This window comes from Centruroides sculpturatus, unplaced genomic scaffold (assembly GCF_000671375.1).
Source record: "Centruroides sculpturatus isolate CEXI.00-Female unplaced genomic scaffold, Cexi_2.0 scaffold97, whole genome shotgun sequence".
In the NCBI taxonomy this organism is placed as follows: domain Eukaryota; kingdom Metazoa; phylum Arthropoda; class Arachnida; order Scorpiones; family Buthidae; genus Centruroides; species Centruroides sculpturatus.
Genome location: NW_019384412.1, coordinates 463519 through 478456, shown reverse-complemented (window position 1 = coordinate 478456; position 14938 = coordinate 463519). Strand labels below are relative to the sequence as shown.

The window sequence follows — 14938 nt, the reverse complement described above, 5'->3', positions numbered from 1 at the left end:
ATGTCTTCATTGATTATATTATGTTAATCAATACGTCTTAAATTTTATTTAAAGATTTTAGAGTTGAGCATTTTATTTCCTAAGGCAACCCTCATGTCTCTACTTCTATAAACATATTCATTCTTATCCTTCCAATAAATTGTTCCCAGAAGAATCCTAAACTGAAATTTCTCAACAATTAGTTTAGTGTCTTAATGAATTTATTTATCCATTGGATACTTTGTATTGTAATTTCATTATCTATAACATATTAATTAATACATTAAAAATATTATCACATATAAAATTAATTAGAAAAGTTAAGCATTTCCTCACTCAAATAGTCAGATGACCCCCCTCGACTTTTAACCATCAAACTTTAATAGTATCAATCTCTTTTAATTTACAAATATCTGTGCAAAATTTCAAAAAATTTCGTCAAAAGACACAAGAGTTATTAAGTTTCAAATTGGGTGCCCTTCATACACACAAAACATCCGTACATACAATAAAAACCCCCAAATTATTTGCATTTCTCAACGTTTCAAGGTCCTCTGAAACCAGAAATGTAAAAATATGGGGGGGGGGTTAATTTTTGACTGATCAATATACAGTGGTGCCTCGTATAACGTACGCCTCGAATAACGGACACTGCGAACAACGGACTTTCTGTTTGGCCGTTACTTGACTCGATCAACGGACATTNGGATTCACTGAAGCTCTTAAATCATATTTAATAATTTTAAGAGTGAAAAATAAATGCTCTACTGAAACTTGGTTGGTGGCAATGCTGTGACAATCAATGCTCTATCTTGGAGGATAATGTCTGGATAGTGTAGTATTGCAGTTTTAACATCTAAACTTGAAGAATGGTCAATGTGATTTATTTTTTCTAGTGCATAGTAAATATCATCTTCAAATTTTGTAAGATTTCCTTTTCTGTCGTACTCATATTAGAACTCAAGCTTAATTTGAGGGTAGAAACAAGTTTTATAAAAAAAACTAGCAGATTAGCCAGATGTTGCTTGGGCAGAAAGTAACAATAATGAAGATTGAGATTATAACCAATCTTACCCATTTTCACTGGGTGCAAGAATTAGGTCCCCCCTCTTCTGAGTCTAATTAGAGAATTTTTAGATGGGTCTAAAGGAATGTTTGATTTTTTGCAAAAAATGCAAAAAATTGCATCTAAAATAGTACAGTAGAAACAGAGTTCTTTGGGGTGATCCTTAACCTTCTCCCTCGTCCCCAGTGAGAAAATTTTGAAAAATCCCTTCTTAGTGTATGTTCTTATGACATCCTGTGTACTAAATTTCAACTTTCAATTTCTAAATGTTTGAACTCTGAGCTTATTATTATTATTAATCCATCTTGATTATATTATAAGATTGTGATTGCTAATAAAAAGTAAAACACAGTAGAGAGTCGTTTATCCGAAAGCCGGTCAACCAAAAGCGTTCTAGTCGGCAAATTTAAATTTCCGCTAGTGCTGTGGCACTGCAACCTTTGGCTATGTCTTGGGCTACTCCAATATTTTTTTTGTTGGTGTGTGTGTTTTAGCTGGCAGCACTGGCACTTTTGTGTGGTGTTTTTCTGAGGACTGTGTGTCGAGATGTATGTCATGCTGAATCAAATGCTTTTGCTACTAAATTATCTTCTAAAGTATATTTTTTTTTGTTTTTATATTTTTCAATATATTTACTTTGTTTGTACAAAATAAAGAAATAATTTTTTACGATACAATAGCCACAATTATTATTATAAAAATTTTTGTTAGGCTTAACATCGACAAAAATTCAACACAAAGTGACATGCAACAAAGAAAAATTTCAACATGGAATAGGTTAATATATTTTTTCGTACATAATCGGTTATCTGAACAACCCCAGTCTCCAACTGATTCCGATAAACGACGCTCTACTGTATTCATTAAGTCCAACCACACTGGAGATATGACACATGACCCCTTCTATGTCTCTGTCAACCTTTAATTAAGAACCAAAATTTAATAGCATTAATTTATACATATGCTACTGTGCCAAATTTTGTTTCTTAAACTTTACTCATTCTGAGATATTGTTTAATTCAAAACAGAATAAAGAAATTAAACAAATTAGATGCCAACATATGCACACGCATGAATTTTTCCCTTTATTTGACATTTTTTGGGTTCGAGAGATCTCCAAATGTATAGATTTGCAAGAAACTTGAAGGGTCAAATGTGACATGATTCAAATACTTTTTCGTTTTTTATATACATAACAAATTGGGAAAATAATAAAGAGTTGGAGTTGGGGGGATTTTTGACGACTCCAACTCAGACTCCATAGCCCTGGATTTAACATGAAGTATCAGAACCCTACAGATTATGTGGCTAGCATTAGCATTATCTTTATCGAATGGCAAAGCTGTCTATTATTTTAAAAAAAACTACAGCTTATTTCAAACAACACTGCTATCAATTTCAGTTTGAATATTATACTTTGAACTAGTCGTACAGACAAACGTACCACTCCATCATCTGAAAATACTGATAAATCGCTTCGAAAATATTATAAAATTTTGTAACCAATTTATTTGCTAAAATAATTTTATAACTTTTACTTTATTTCATAGAAAATGCATAAAGTAATCTAATAAAATAGTACATTATCTTCTAAGTTGAAGAAGGGGAGGAGCTGGAGATTTTCCTCCGCTTCTCGTAGTAGAAACCACTACAACTCCCTTCCTCCGCTCATGGTAGGAACCATGGAGACCTCTTAGTAAACATTCATTTTTCCTACCATGGGCATCCTCAGAGAGAGCAAAGTAGGCACTGATAGAATTAAAAATTACACAAATTATAATTGTAAAAGTGATTGAGATATGTAACCTTACACCCTCGACCATGGGATGCTTTGATACAATACTGTAATCTAAACTCTACATTTCTATTCCTATTAACATTATTTTTACTAAGAGAAAAGTCTTTAAGGCTGTTTCGTATTAAGAAAGAAACATTCTACGAATTTCATTTGTTCAAAGAAGAATGGTAAAAAAAAAAACTCCTCGCTCTAACCCGGGCTTCATATCACCATTCGAAGACCCTGATAATCTTCATTTGATTTGTAAGCTATCTTCTTCAATACTTTAACTGTTTTGACAAAGTATAATAATCAATCACAAGTTTTATTTAAGTTAAAGGAAGATGTAAACACATCCATCTTATCCTAAGACAAATTATATAGGAAAGTTTACTCATAGCAACGACAATGGATCCTATTGTTTTGCTACACACTCCAAAGTAGGAAATTTCCAAATACTACTTTAGCTTTCTAAATATTAAATTGGATGTATAAAATCTTTTGTTGATTCTTGAAAATCTTGATGTTGAAGATTGTTAAATTGGCAGTAATTTATTATTTAGTGGTTTGACACTTAATTTAAACTTGGTTGTAAATTGGAAATCAAGTAAAAAATGGTACAAGTTTTATGAACGCATTCAATGTTATAATTGAAATAAGTTACAGTAAAACCTGTGTAAACCGGAATCGTACAAGTATGTTTTCAGATTTGAACAGGTTTTTTTGAAAGAAACTAGCTCTATTTCGAAGATTTTTACTCGTTTAGTCAGGTTTCTGCTTTATTTACGTTCCGTTTTAGACAGGTTTTACAGTAGTTTATAATATAAACTATTGTTTACAGGAATATACACAGTAAAAACCTGTTCAAAACAGAAAACCTGACTAAACGGAAAAAATTATTCTGAAAGGAGCGATTTTCTACGTTAGAAAATAACCTGCTTAATACGGAAACCTGTCAAACCAGGAAAAAATATTCAGTCAATTCCGGTTTACACAGGTTTTAATGTATTATAGAATTTTCATTACATTTTTTAAAATTTATTAATGATAATTTCACGTAAGTTTAATCACATTTTAAACAATAATTTTAATTCTATTTGGTGCTGATCTAATTAAGTTTTAATATATTTTTAAAGTCTTCGTGCTGCTAATTTTAATGATATATAATTATTTTTATGTACAAGTATCTCTGACTTAAAGTGCAACATACTTAAATCTAAAAGTAATTGTCAAGTGACACTTCCACTTCTTAATTTCACTTATGAAACGTCAATACACTTAAATATTCAAAATTATTTATATAAATTTTTATCTCAAGTATTTAATTAGTGTAAGTAGTTGCAATAATATTTTCTAATTAATAATTCAAGTGAAAATAAGAACTTTTAAAACATAATTTTCTGTTATAAACTTTTGGTTTTCTCATAGGGAATAATTGAGGTGATGTTTAAACAATTAAAAGCTAAATAAAATTTCGTGAAAAATAAATAAACTGAGATGAGAAATTTTATAAATTAATTATAAAGTTTTCTTTACTTATCTTAATTTTATAAAGATATATTATACATTATTTTGAAATATGTAGTCTCCACGGGTTCTTCCACTTTACAAACAGCTGACAAAATAAATAAATTCTAATCACCAGAATCGTAGAATTATCTCAAATCAGCATAAATTGAATCATTAATCATTAAATCGTCATCGCTAGAACAATTGGAATTATCATCAAGTGCATGTCACTAGAATCATCATCATTATTATCAAACTGGCATCACTAGAATCATCATCATTATTATCAAACTGACATCACTAGAATCATCATCATTTTCATCAAACTGTCATCACTAGAATCATCATTATTATCGTCAAACTGTCATCACTAGAATCATTAAAATTATTACCGTTAAAAGAGCTAGAATCATTAAGCGATTTTAGCACTAGAATCGTTAGAATTATTTTAATTTCTGTCATTAGAATCATCAGAATCATTTTAAAAAGATAAATCCACGTGTAAAATAAATTTTCTTTACCATGCAAGAAAATATAAAATTAAGAAGAAAATTACATTAAAATGCAATAAATTATATAGACATTTCTTTAGAAAATAAATACATAAACCCATTTATTAATGTAACAACTTTTATTTTATTTTAATTAGCAAATATTTTTATAAGAAAAGGTTTTGTTGTATTTTTTTAGACTCAACTGTTTCTTACTTCAATAAATTGTTTGATTTGCCACATTTTGTTTTTATCATAAAAAATAAAATTAATTTTATTTTAAATAATGAATCTTGCAATGAATAAAATACATGTGTTATGTCAATGATTATTCAATAATAATGTTTAAATGTTTAAATTTAAAGGAGTTCTTTCTGTGTAATTCTTAAAATATGTTCCGCCTGTAACGCTCTACATTTCAAGACACGATGCGCCTTTATCGCTCATTATTATATTTATTTCCTGTATGAAAAATACAGTTTCTATGGTCTATTTTTAGTATAAAAGTGCATTTGAAAGGAGATTATTTATTCACTTAAATTATTTAGAAATAAACTTCAAATACAGCTTCAACACGAAGCGTGTAAATGACATTACCACTACTACTTGTGTAAAGTAAGGATTTTAAGTAGNTAAGTGTATATATAAAAGTAAAAATAAGTATGTATGTTAAGTAAAAGGTTCCATATCGTTAAACTTATCTACTACAGTAGAGATCCGCACTCTCTAACACCTCTAAATCCCTACCCCTTAATTTAAACCGGAGCAATTTCTTGTGTTTTACAGTTTCATTATTGTAAATATTCAGGTCAATAAATATACATTTTAGCCACTAACACCATTGTGTTCATCACCCTTTTCCAATCCAACTTCACCAATCCCCACTCTAAAGTCCGAGCAATACGGGACATACGCAGCTAGTATTAAATATTTATCTTGCTACTGTATTTTATTTGTTGATGGCAAAATTTTACACCATTTTCAATGTTGATAAACTTATAAACAAATCTGTATGTTACAAACTTCAAAAGACTTTAAAATATGGTAAACAATTAAATTTAAAAACAGAAAGACTATAAACAGTTTAAATTCAAAACAAAAACATCGTTCTTTCCTATCACATTCTTTTTTTTTATTTCTGTTCGATTTTCTGCGATACACTGTTTAACATCAACAAGGGGATTTCTCTATTACTGCAACACCCGTATTTTAAATTGTAATGTAGCACTGTTGCAGAATATAGATTGGAGTAATAGGTTAAGGCAACACGTGGGCGATCTGCGAAAGGGATGACTCCCGCGAGAATTTGTATGGGGAAACTAACTCCTATTATGGTGTTAGACATGTAAAGAAAATCCGGAAAATCCACGCAGTCATCTCGTTAGTCAGGTGCGAACTTACGCAATACACAATAAAAATATGTTAATATATCCGTATATCATCGGCTTCAGCTTATTCTACCATTTAAAATTATGGTGTATCCTCCTTTACATCTTTTCCATCATTTATCCTTGGCTCTTTCTTCCTTACTGGCATTAAGAGGTCCTTTTTTTCATATGTGAATTCGATGAATGTTATCTCAGTTAGAAAATCTTCATTCAAATCACAAACAATGTCTTAAAAATTGACGCATTAATTAGAATTAAACACATAAAAAGTCATTTTATGCCAATAATTTAATGTTGTCCTTCACAATTTAAGTAATTTTAAAGATAAATACATGTATCTATTTAACTTTTTGATTCTTTCCGTTCTATGGGTGCTAGTTTGGATGGATGAATTAATGGAATGAGGCAACGCAATACATGAACAATACGCCAAAGAATGATGCTTCCTATGGAAACGGAGATGCCTTATATGAGGACTTTTTATGGGAAAATTCTACGGGAAAGTAGTCCCTATTTAGGCGTTAGACACAAGAAGAAGATGCCTGAAGTGAAGATTTTGCATAGGAAACTTCTATGGGAAACTAGTCCCTATTTAGGCTCTAAACACGTGAAGTAGGAGATACTTCACGTGAGAACTTTGTATGGATAAGTACTCCCTAATTAGATGTTACACATATGAAGAAAATCCAGAAAACTCCACGCGCCCAGTCCATTAGAGGTCAGTGTTTTTTCCACTCGGTCACTAATGGATACCGATAGGAGGGCCTTTTTAATCATGTTTATGGTAAGTTAGTCCAAGCCCACAATGGAAGAGACCGTATGATGAGAAGCGGGCCTGAAATATCGTCGTGTCTTTAGTTTATAAATATCCACTTCAATTAAGTGAAGTGCAGATCTAGTACTTGTCAGAAATCGTTTACACAAAATGGATATGTACAATTAAGATATTAAAGAAAAGTTTCTATCAATAGATTCTTAATCTCTTTATCTTTATACTGTCTTCATATAAGAATAAATACAGTAAATGTATTTTTATATTTATTTATTTTTATGCTAGAACTTTTACTATCTTAGGACCTAATTAACTGAAAACTTTTCGAATCTGGTATTTTAATATTATTTATTACTTTTTAATCCGTTCTTAAGTAATCTTAAACGTAATTTTTAAGAGATTTACATCATTTTATTGATTAATTTATGAAGAACATTCTATACTTTAACATGGTATGGATCAGTCATTAGCTGGTCTCTAGGGTTATAAACTTCTTCTCTGTATAAACTGCTTCGTGATCAAAATAAGATTTAGAATCTAAGAGGCTAAGCCGATAAAATCTATTTTTTTAATAATTATACGATAAAAGTTCTTAAAAAATTCAGCGCAGAATGCACAGAAGTATTTAACATAGAGGTGGCCCAAAAGTTAATTAACAGGGATAGTTCATCTGCGTGTTATTATTCATAATTTAATCACTCCTTCAGAAGCACTGAATCATAAAAAAATTATTTATGTATATATATATATAAGTACATACATACACACATTTCCTTTAAATATACTAAATAAATGTCAAGTATAAACTTTCTTTTTTTATATAAAATATGAAGCAAATTTCCAGACTTTATGACTTTTAAAGCTTGAAAATATAGAATTTATTATTAATTCTAAGCTTAAAAATCATAAAAGAAAATCTGCTATATATTTTATATTATTATAAAAAAAAGGAAGTTTATACTTGACATTTATTTACATTTTTTACATATAAGTGAAGACAAAGAAAGGCTAAATTGTCTTTTTTCCCTACTACTTGAATTTATATACAGGAAAATCACANATTAAACTTAAATTAAAAATAAATAAATAAATAAATAAAAATTTATATATTAATTATATTTTGTAACTTGTATACAATTTCCAAACGGCACGGTTCTTTATAGCAATTACACTGGAACCTCTAGAGTTCTTTACAGCAATCACATTCAAATCTGCCAATAACAGCCATTAGATGAGGACGTTATTGGGAGGTTCGAGTGTAATTGCTATAAAGAGGTTAAGAAATTCTAATTTAATTGCTGTAAAAAGCTTGGGAAGTTCGAATATAATCGCCATAAAGGGTTGTGCTTTCTCGAAAGTGTATAACGAGTTATAAAAATTAATTAATATTAACTTTATTATTTTAATATTTTTATTTATATGGAACGGAGGTCAGTTTATCAGGAACGTTTCTTAATGAATTGCCTTAGAAAATAACATCCAAACACGGTCATCTTCGAAGAACGATCATATTTGTTGTTGAGAAGTTTGAATATATTAAATAAATAATCAAATTAAATTAATTCTGTAAAAAGTTATTTTTATTTAATTCATTCTTTAAACAGGTTTTTTTTACAATAATTTCAGTAATGTATATAATAGTTAGCGAAAATATTTAAATTACACTTATAGAAAAAAATTAATTATAATTATTGTGACATCGTGCTGCAATTTTTAATTATATTCTTAATTTATTTAATTTAAAATATATGCTCTCCATCTTAAATTAGTAGTGGCGTGCCCCTGTAAATCATACTTTTCCTGATAACAACAGAGTCGTGCCGGTCATCTATGTAACTCTGTTCTAGAGAAAATTTGAATTGAAGTCACATGTTATTCGGTCTATGACTTAAGTCACGTGACTTATATTCAGTTAATTGGGGCCTCCTTTTCCTGCGTTTTCCATTTCTGGTCTTGACTTTCATCTATCTAACATTGTTCTCGAGATTAAAGAAGGACAGACAGTGAGAATATAAGAAATTACGTTCTTCAACACTTCATTTTATTAATTAATAAACATTTTATTTACTTCTTTGCCATTTTTGAATAGACTTTTGCCATATCTTAAACATGGCAAAAGAAACCCGTTCTATCCCCGGGCCCCAACAATCTCTCATTACACAAAATTAATGTTACTAGATAATTGTATATGGGGAAAAATTTTAATTATGCTATTTATTAATGATTTTTAACTTATATAACTTTCAAATCCTTACATTATATAGGACCCTATAGTAAATTTATCAACAAGTCATACGTGATGACCTTCTCAATCGGGACGGTTCGTATTTACTGAATAGCGCTTTTCATAATTATATGTCGAAAATATTATAAATTCGGTAATTAAATAAGTTATTAATAAGCCTATTATTCATCAGAATATCATGAATATTTACAATTATTATCTGATGAATATATTTCAGATATATAAATCATTATGAAGTAATCAAAGTGGATGATGCGTACAGTACTTAATAATTAATACGGTTGCTATAATATAAATTCACGTATCAAACTATTGTACAGTATAATAATAACTATGTGGTCATGTAAAAGTTTTTTTTTCATTCTGTAGAAAGACTTGAGGGAATAAAAGATAAAAATCGTAAACTTATACATTTTGAAATCTGCAGCGGAACGGAGCGATTTTCTACGTTTAAAAAAAACCTGTTTATAACGGAAACCTACCAAATCGGAAAGTAGATTCGGTACCGGTTTACACAGGTTTTTCTGTAATATTAAATTTAATAAATTAAATAATATATTTTTATTTCTTATTTAGAAACTATAAAAGTATTTACCTTAGTTTTTAGAATAAGAGGGGAGATAGAAAATACAATTTAATTCATCAATATCACATCTTAATTTATTAAGTAATACTTACTTATGAATATTCTTTCCAAAATTTGCATTTAACATAGAAAACTGAAGGCAAACAGCCAGTACTAAAGGTCGAAGTGTTAGCATTTTCAACCCTGTCGCTGTGACAAGCGAACACAGACTACAACAGCTAACGCTGTATCATACCTTAAATACATCCCAAGTCACAGACTTCACCATCCATTGCGCATGTCATTTAACGATTATACAAGAAAAAATATATATACTTTTAAACTAATGAAAAATTCGTAAATATTTATTTTAAAATATATAAAATAAAATTTGTTATAAATAATAATACATTTATTTAAAGATAATTTTATACAAAATATTTAACTTTTATTTCAATTAAATTTTTAATTNAAGAAGAATTTTGAAAGAAGGAACGATAATGTTTTTAGAAATGAATATATTTCAAATTGTATGCAGACAGCGGCGCCAGAAATCTTAATCGATACACAAATACGAACAGGTTAAAATTACCTCCTCGTCAAAACTAAGGGTAGTTGATGTTAGAATAAGCCCCAGGTAATCATAGTCTACGAGCCAATCACTCTTATCTAAAGGAGTTGCAGGTTGTGAGGTCAGTCAAGAACAAGATGAGGTCTGTACAGGGTTTAGGCGGTCCAACTGAAGGCAATTGAACCCCCTTTAACGACAGTATTTGGAACATTGAATTGATTATGTACATCTTGTTATAGTTTAAATACCTTATTTTTACTATCGTTAGAACGATAATCGATATTTACTACTTTGTTTATCTTCGATTTTATAACCTTAAATTAAAAATAAATAAATAAATAAATAAAAATTTATATATTAATTATATTTTGTAACTTGTATACAATTTCCAAACGGCACGGTTCTTTATAGCAATTACACTGGAACCTCTAGAGTTCTTTACAGCAATCACATTCAAATCTGCCAATAACAGCCATTAGATGAGGACGTTATTGGGAGGTTCGAGTGTAATTGCTATAAAGAGGTTAAGAAATTCTAATTTAATTGCTGTAAAAAGCTTGGGAAGTTCGAATATAATCGCCATAAAGGGTTGTGCTTTCTCGAAAGTGTATAACGAGTTATAAAAATTAATTAATATTAACTTTATTATTTTAATATTTTTATTTATATGGAACGGAGGTCAGTTTATCAGGAACGTTTCTTAATGAATTGCCTTAGAAAATAACATCCAAACACGGTCATCTTCGAAGAACGATCATATTTGTTGTTGAGAAGTTTGAATATATTAAATAAATAATCAAATTAAATTAATTCTGTAAAAAGTTATTTTTATTTAATTCATTCTTTAAAGAGGTTTTTTTTACAATAATTTCAGTAATGTATATAATAGTTAGCGAAAATATTTAAATTACACTTATAGAAAAAAATTAATTATAATTATTGTGACATCGTGCTGCAATTTTTAATTATATTCTTAATTTATTTAATTTAAAATATATGCTCTCCATCTTAAATTAGTAGTGGCGTGCCCCTGTAAATCATACTTTTCCTGATAACAACAGAGTCGTGCCGGTCATCTATGTAACTCTGTTCTAGAGAAAATTTGAATTGAAGTCACGTGTTATTCGGTCTATGACTTAAGTCACGTGACTTATATTCAGTTAATTGGGGCCTCCTTTTCCTGCGTTTTCCATTTCTGGTCTTGACTTTCATCTATCTAACATTGTTCTCGAGATTAAAGAAGGACAGACAGTGAGAATATAAGAAATTACGTTCTTCAACACTTCATTTTATTAATTAATAAACATTTTATTTACTTCTTTGCCATTTTTGAATAGACTTTTGCCATATCTTAAACATGGCAAAAGAAACCCGTTCTATCCCCGGGCCCCAACAATCTCTCATTACACAAAATTTATGTTACTAGATAATTGTATATGGGGAAAAATTTTAATTATGCTATTTATTAATGATTTTTAACTTATATAACTTTCAAATCCTTACATTATATAGGACCCTATAGTAAATTTATCAACAAGTCATACGTGATGACCTTCTCAATCGGGACGGTTCGTATTTACTGAATAGCGCTTTTCATAATTATATGTCGAAAATATTATAAATTCGGTAATTAAATAAGTTATTAATAAGCCTATTATTCATCAGAATATCATGAATATTTACAATTATTATCTGATGAATATATTTCAGATATATAAATCATTATGAAGTAATCAAAGTGGATGATGCGTACAGTACTTAATAATTAATACGGTTGCTATAATATAAATTCACGTATCAAACTATTGTACAGTATAATAATAACTATGTGGTCATGTAAAAGTTTTTTTTTCATTCTGTAGAAAGACTTGAGGGAATAAAAGATAAAAATCGTAAACTTATACATTTTGAAATCTGCAGTTATACTTCAATGCATTTTGAAGATTTCATAAAATTGTTTTTTAATAACTCCATAGTATATTATATAATAATAGCACTCAACAATAAAGAAGTACATTTATAGAAATATATTTTTTTTATTTACAGAATAGAAAGTATCTTAAATATCAGAAAAGCAATCTATCTATCTATCCAGTGGCATCCTCTCTACAGAGGGTTGCATTTGATGAACTATTCCTCTCCATGTTTCTCTATTCCAGGTTTCTCTTAAATCCTTTCCAGTCCAGTCTTTGATGTTATCTCTCCAAGTCTTTCGGGGTCTTCCTCTAGGTCGTTTCGCCAAATAAATCAAAAGAAAATAAACTTTACAATTTTTTCAAGTCAATTTATATCTTGTAAGATCCAAGTGTGGGAATTCCACGTAGAGTTTTCCGGTATTTTCACGTGTCTAACACTTTAAATAGGTGCCATTTTTCCATAGAAACTGTGCGATTTGCCAATTGACGAATAAGGCAAAGCAGAATCTGTGAAGAGACGATGCCTAGGAGGCATCGCCCCTAGGCAGATTACCATGAGTTACGTTGCCTTATTCCATTAATCTAATCATTGTGTTAGAGGATCTCTACACAAATGCAAGGATTGCTTTATTAGGGGTTCCAAATCTGGTCATCAGAACTCTCCAAATATCAATTGATTTGTATCTGTATTGGCCAATTTACTAGGTATCGTTTATAATCAGTATTATATGAATTTATTTATATTATATATAATCCTATTTGTAACTTATTCTTATTTTGTTTGAGTGTAGAAAAGAGTTGTCAAATTAAATTTGGTTTTTCAAAGCAAATAAGGATTAAAAAAATCTTGCTATACAGTAATCGTAATAGTGTTGAAGGTAATTATTATAAAGTGGTTATGAAAAGAATTTTAAAGGATTTTAAAATCTTTCGAAAGAGATCATTGAATTTGAAAGGTAAATATATAATCTATACGAGTTTATCATGTGTACCTTTGATATTCCCTAGAGTTATTTCTAGAGAATGACGAATGCTGGCACCTTTTATAGTATTGATGTCATTGAATGATACTTTATATATGTGATTTTATCTATTCTTGTGTTACAAGAACAATAAATTCTTTCCGTTACGGCTTAATTTATTTAATTTGATTTATTGTTATATTATTTATATGAGAAACAAGTCCGTTAGATTATTTTCTCTGAAGTGTTTACAACAATCTAATGTTAGAATGATGCGGGGGTTGAAGAAAATAAATTAAATCATTAATGTATATAGATCTTGAATGATTTGGTCGACTCTAAAGATAATTCCAATTAAGTAATTTTCTTTAAATAAGATGTTTATATCAATATTTTCCGAATAAAAGTGATTTTTAAATAAATACAGGCTGGCCCAAAAGTTACTCATAAGATTAATTCATCCTTTATAAAAGTTAACTGAATTATGAACCACTCTAAAAGTTTTGAAATTAATCTATTTCTTATACTTTCGTTTACATACAAAGTTTATAATAATAATAATTTACTATAGAATAACAATTAAAAGGCAAGAATAAAATTTTTAATTAATAAATAAAGANATACAATATATGTATATATAAAAGTAAAAATAAGTATGTATGTTAAGTAAAAGGTTCCATATCGTTAAACTTATCTACTACAGTAGAGATCCGCACTCTCTAACACCTCTAAATCCCTACCCCTTAATTTAAACCGGAGCAATTTCTTGTGTTTTACAGTTTCATTATTGTAAATATTCAGGTCAATAAATATACATTTTAGCCACTAACACCATTGTGTTCATCACCCTTTTCCAATCCAACTTCACCAATCCCCACTCTAAAGTCCGAGCAATACGGGACATACGCAGCTAGTATTAAATATTTATCTTGCTACTGTATTTTATTTGTTGATGGCAAAATTTTACACCATTTTCAATGTTGATAAACTTATAAACAAATCTGTATGTTACAAACTTCAAAAGACTTTAAAATATGGTAAACAATTAAATTTAAAAACAGAAAGACTATAAACAGTTTAAATTCAAAACAAAAACATCGTTCTTTCCTATCACATTCTTTTTTTTTATTTCTGTTCGATTTTCTGCGATACACTGTTTAACATCAACAAGGGGATTTCTCTATTACTGCAACACCCGTATTTTAAATTGTAATGTAGCACTGTTGCAGAATATAGATTGGAGTAATAGGTTAAGGCAACACGTGGGCGATCTGCGAAAGGGATGACTCCCGCGAGAATTTGTATGGGGAAACTAACTCCTATTATGGTGTTAGACATGTAAAGAAAATCCGGAAAATCCACGCAGTCATCTCGTTAGTCAGGTGCGAACTTACGCAATACACAATAAAAATATGTTAATATATCCGTATATCATCGGCTTCAGCTTATTCTACCATTTAAAATTATGGTGTATCCTCCTTTACATCTTTTCCATCATTTATCCTTGGCTCTTTCTTCCTTACTGGCATTAAGAGGTCCTTTTTTTCATATGTGAATTCGATGAGGCCCTCAATGGAGTGGCCGGATGATGAAGGAAGGGCCCAAGATAGGTTACCTCGAGGATTCGATCTTGGATTCTTCAAAACAGTAGATGAAGCCTTACTCGCCTCCCCATTTGGACGTCGACCTTTTTATAT

The 14938-nt window shown here is 29.4% G+C and overlaps 1 protein-coding gene across 1 annotated transcript in view; it reads right to left on the bottom strand.

Moving 5' to 3' along the window:
* The window catches only part of LOC111619040 (glycine receptor subunit alphaZ1-like), a 63439-nt gene extending 53426 nt beyond the window's left edge, over nt 1–10013 (bottom strand). The window contains exon 1 of the mRNA XM_023360679.1: nt 9906–10013. Within this exon, the coding sequence (XP_023216447.1) occupies nt 9906–9988 (83 nt within the window). The 5' untranslated portion in view covers nt 9989–10013. The remainder of the gene's footprint in view (nt 1–9905) is intronic.
* Nucleotides 10014–14938: the final 4925 nt, after the last annotated feature.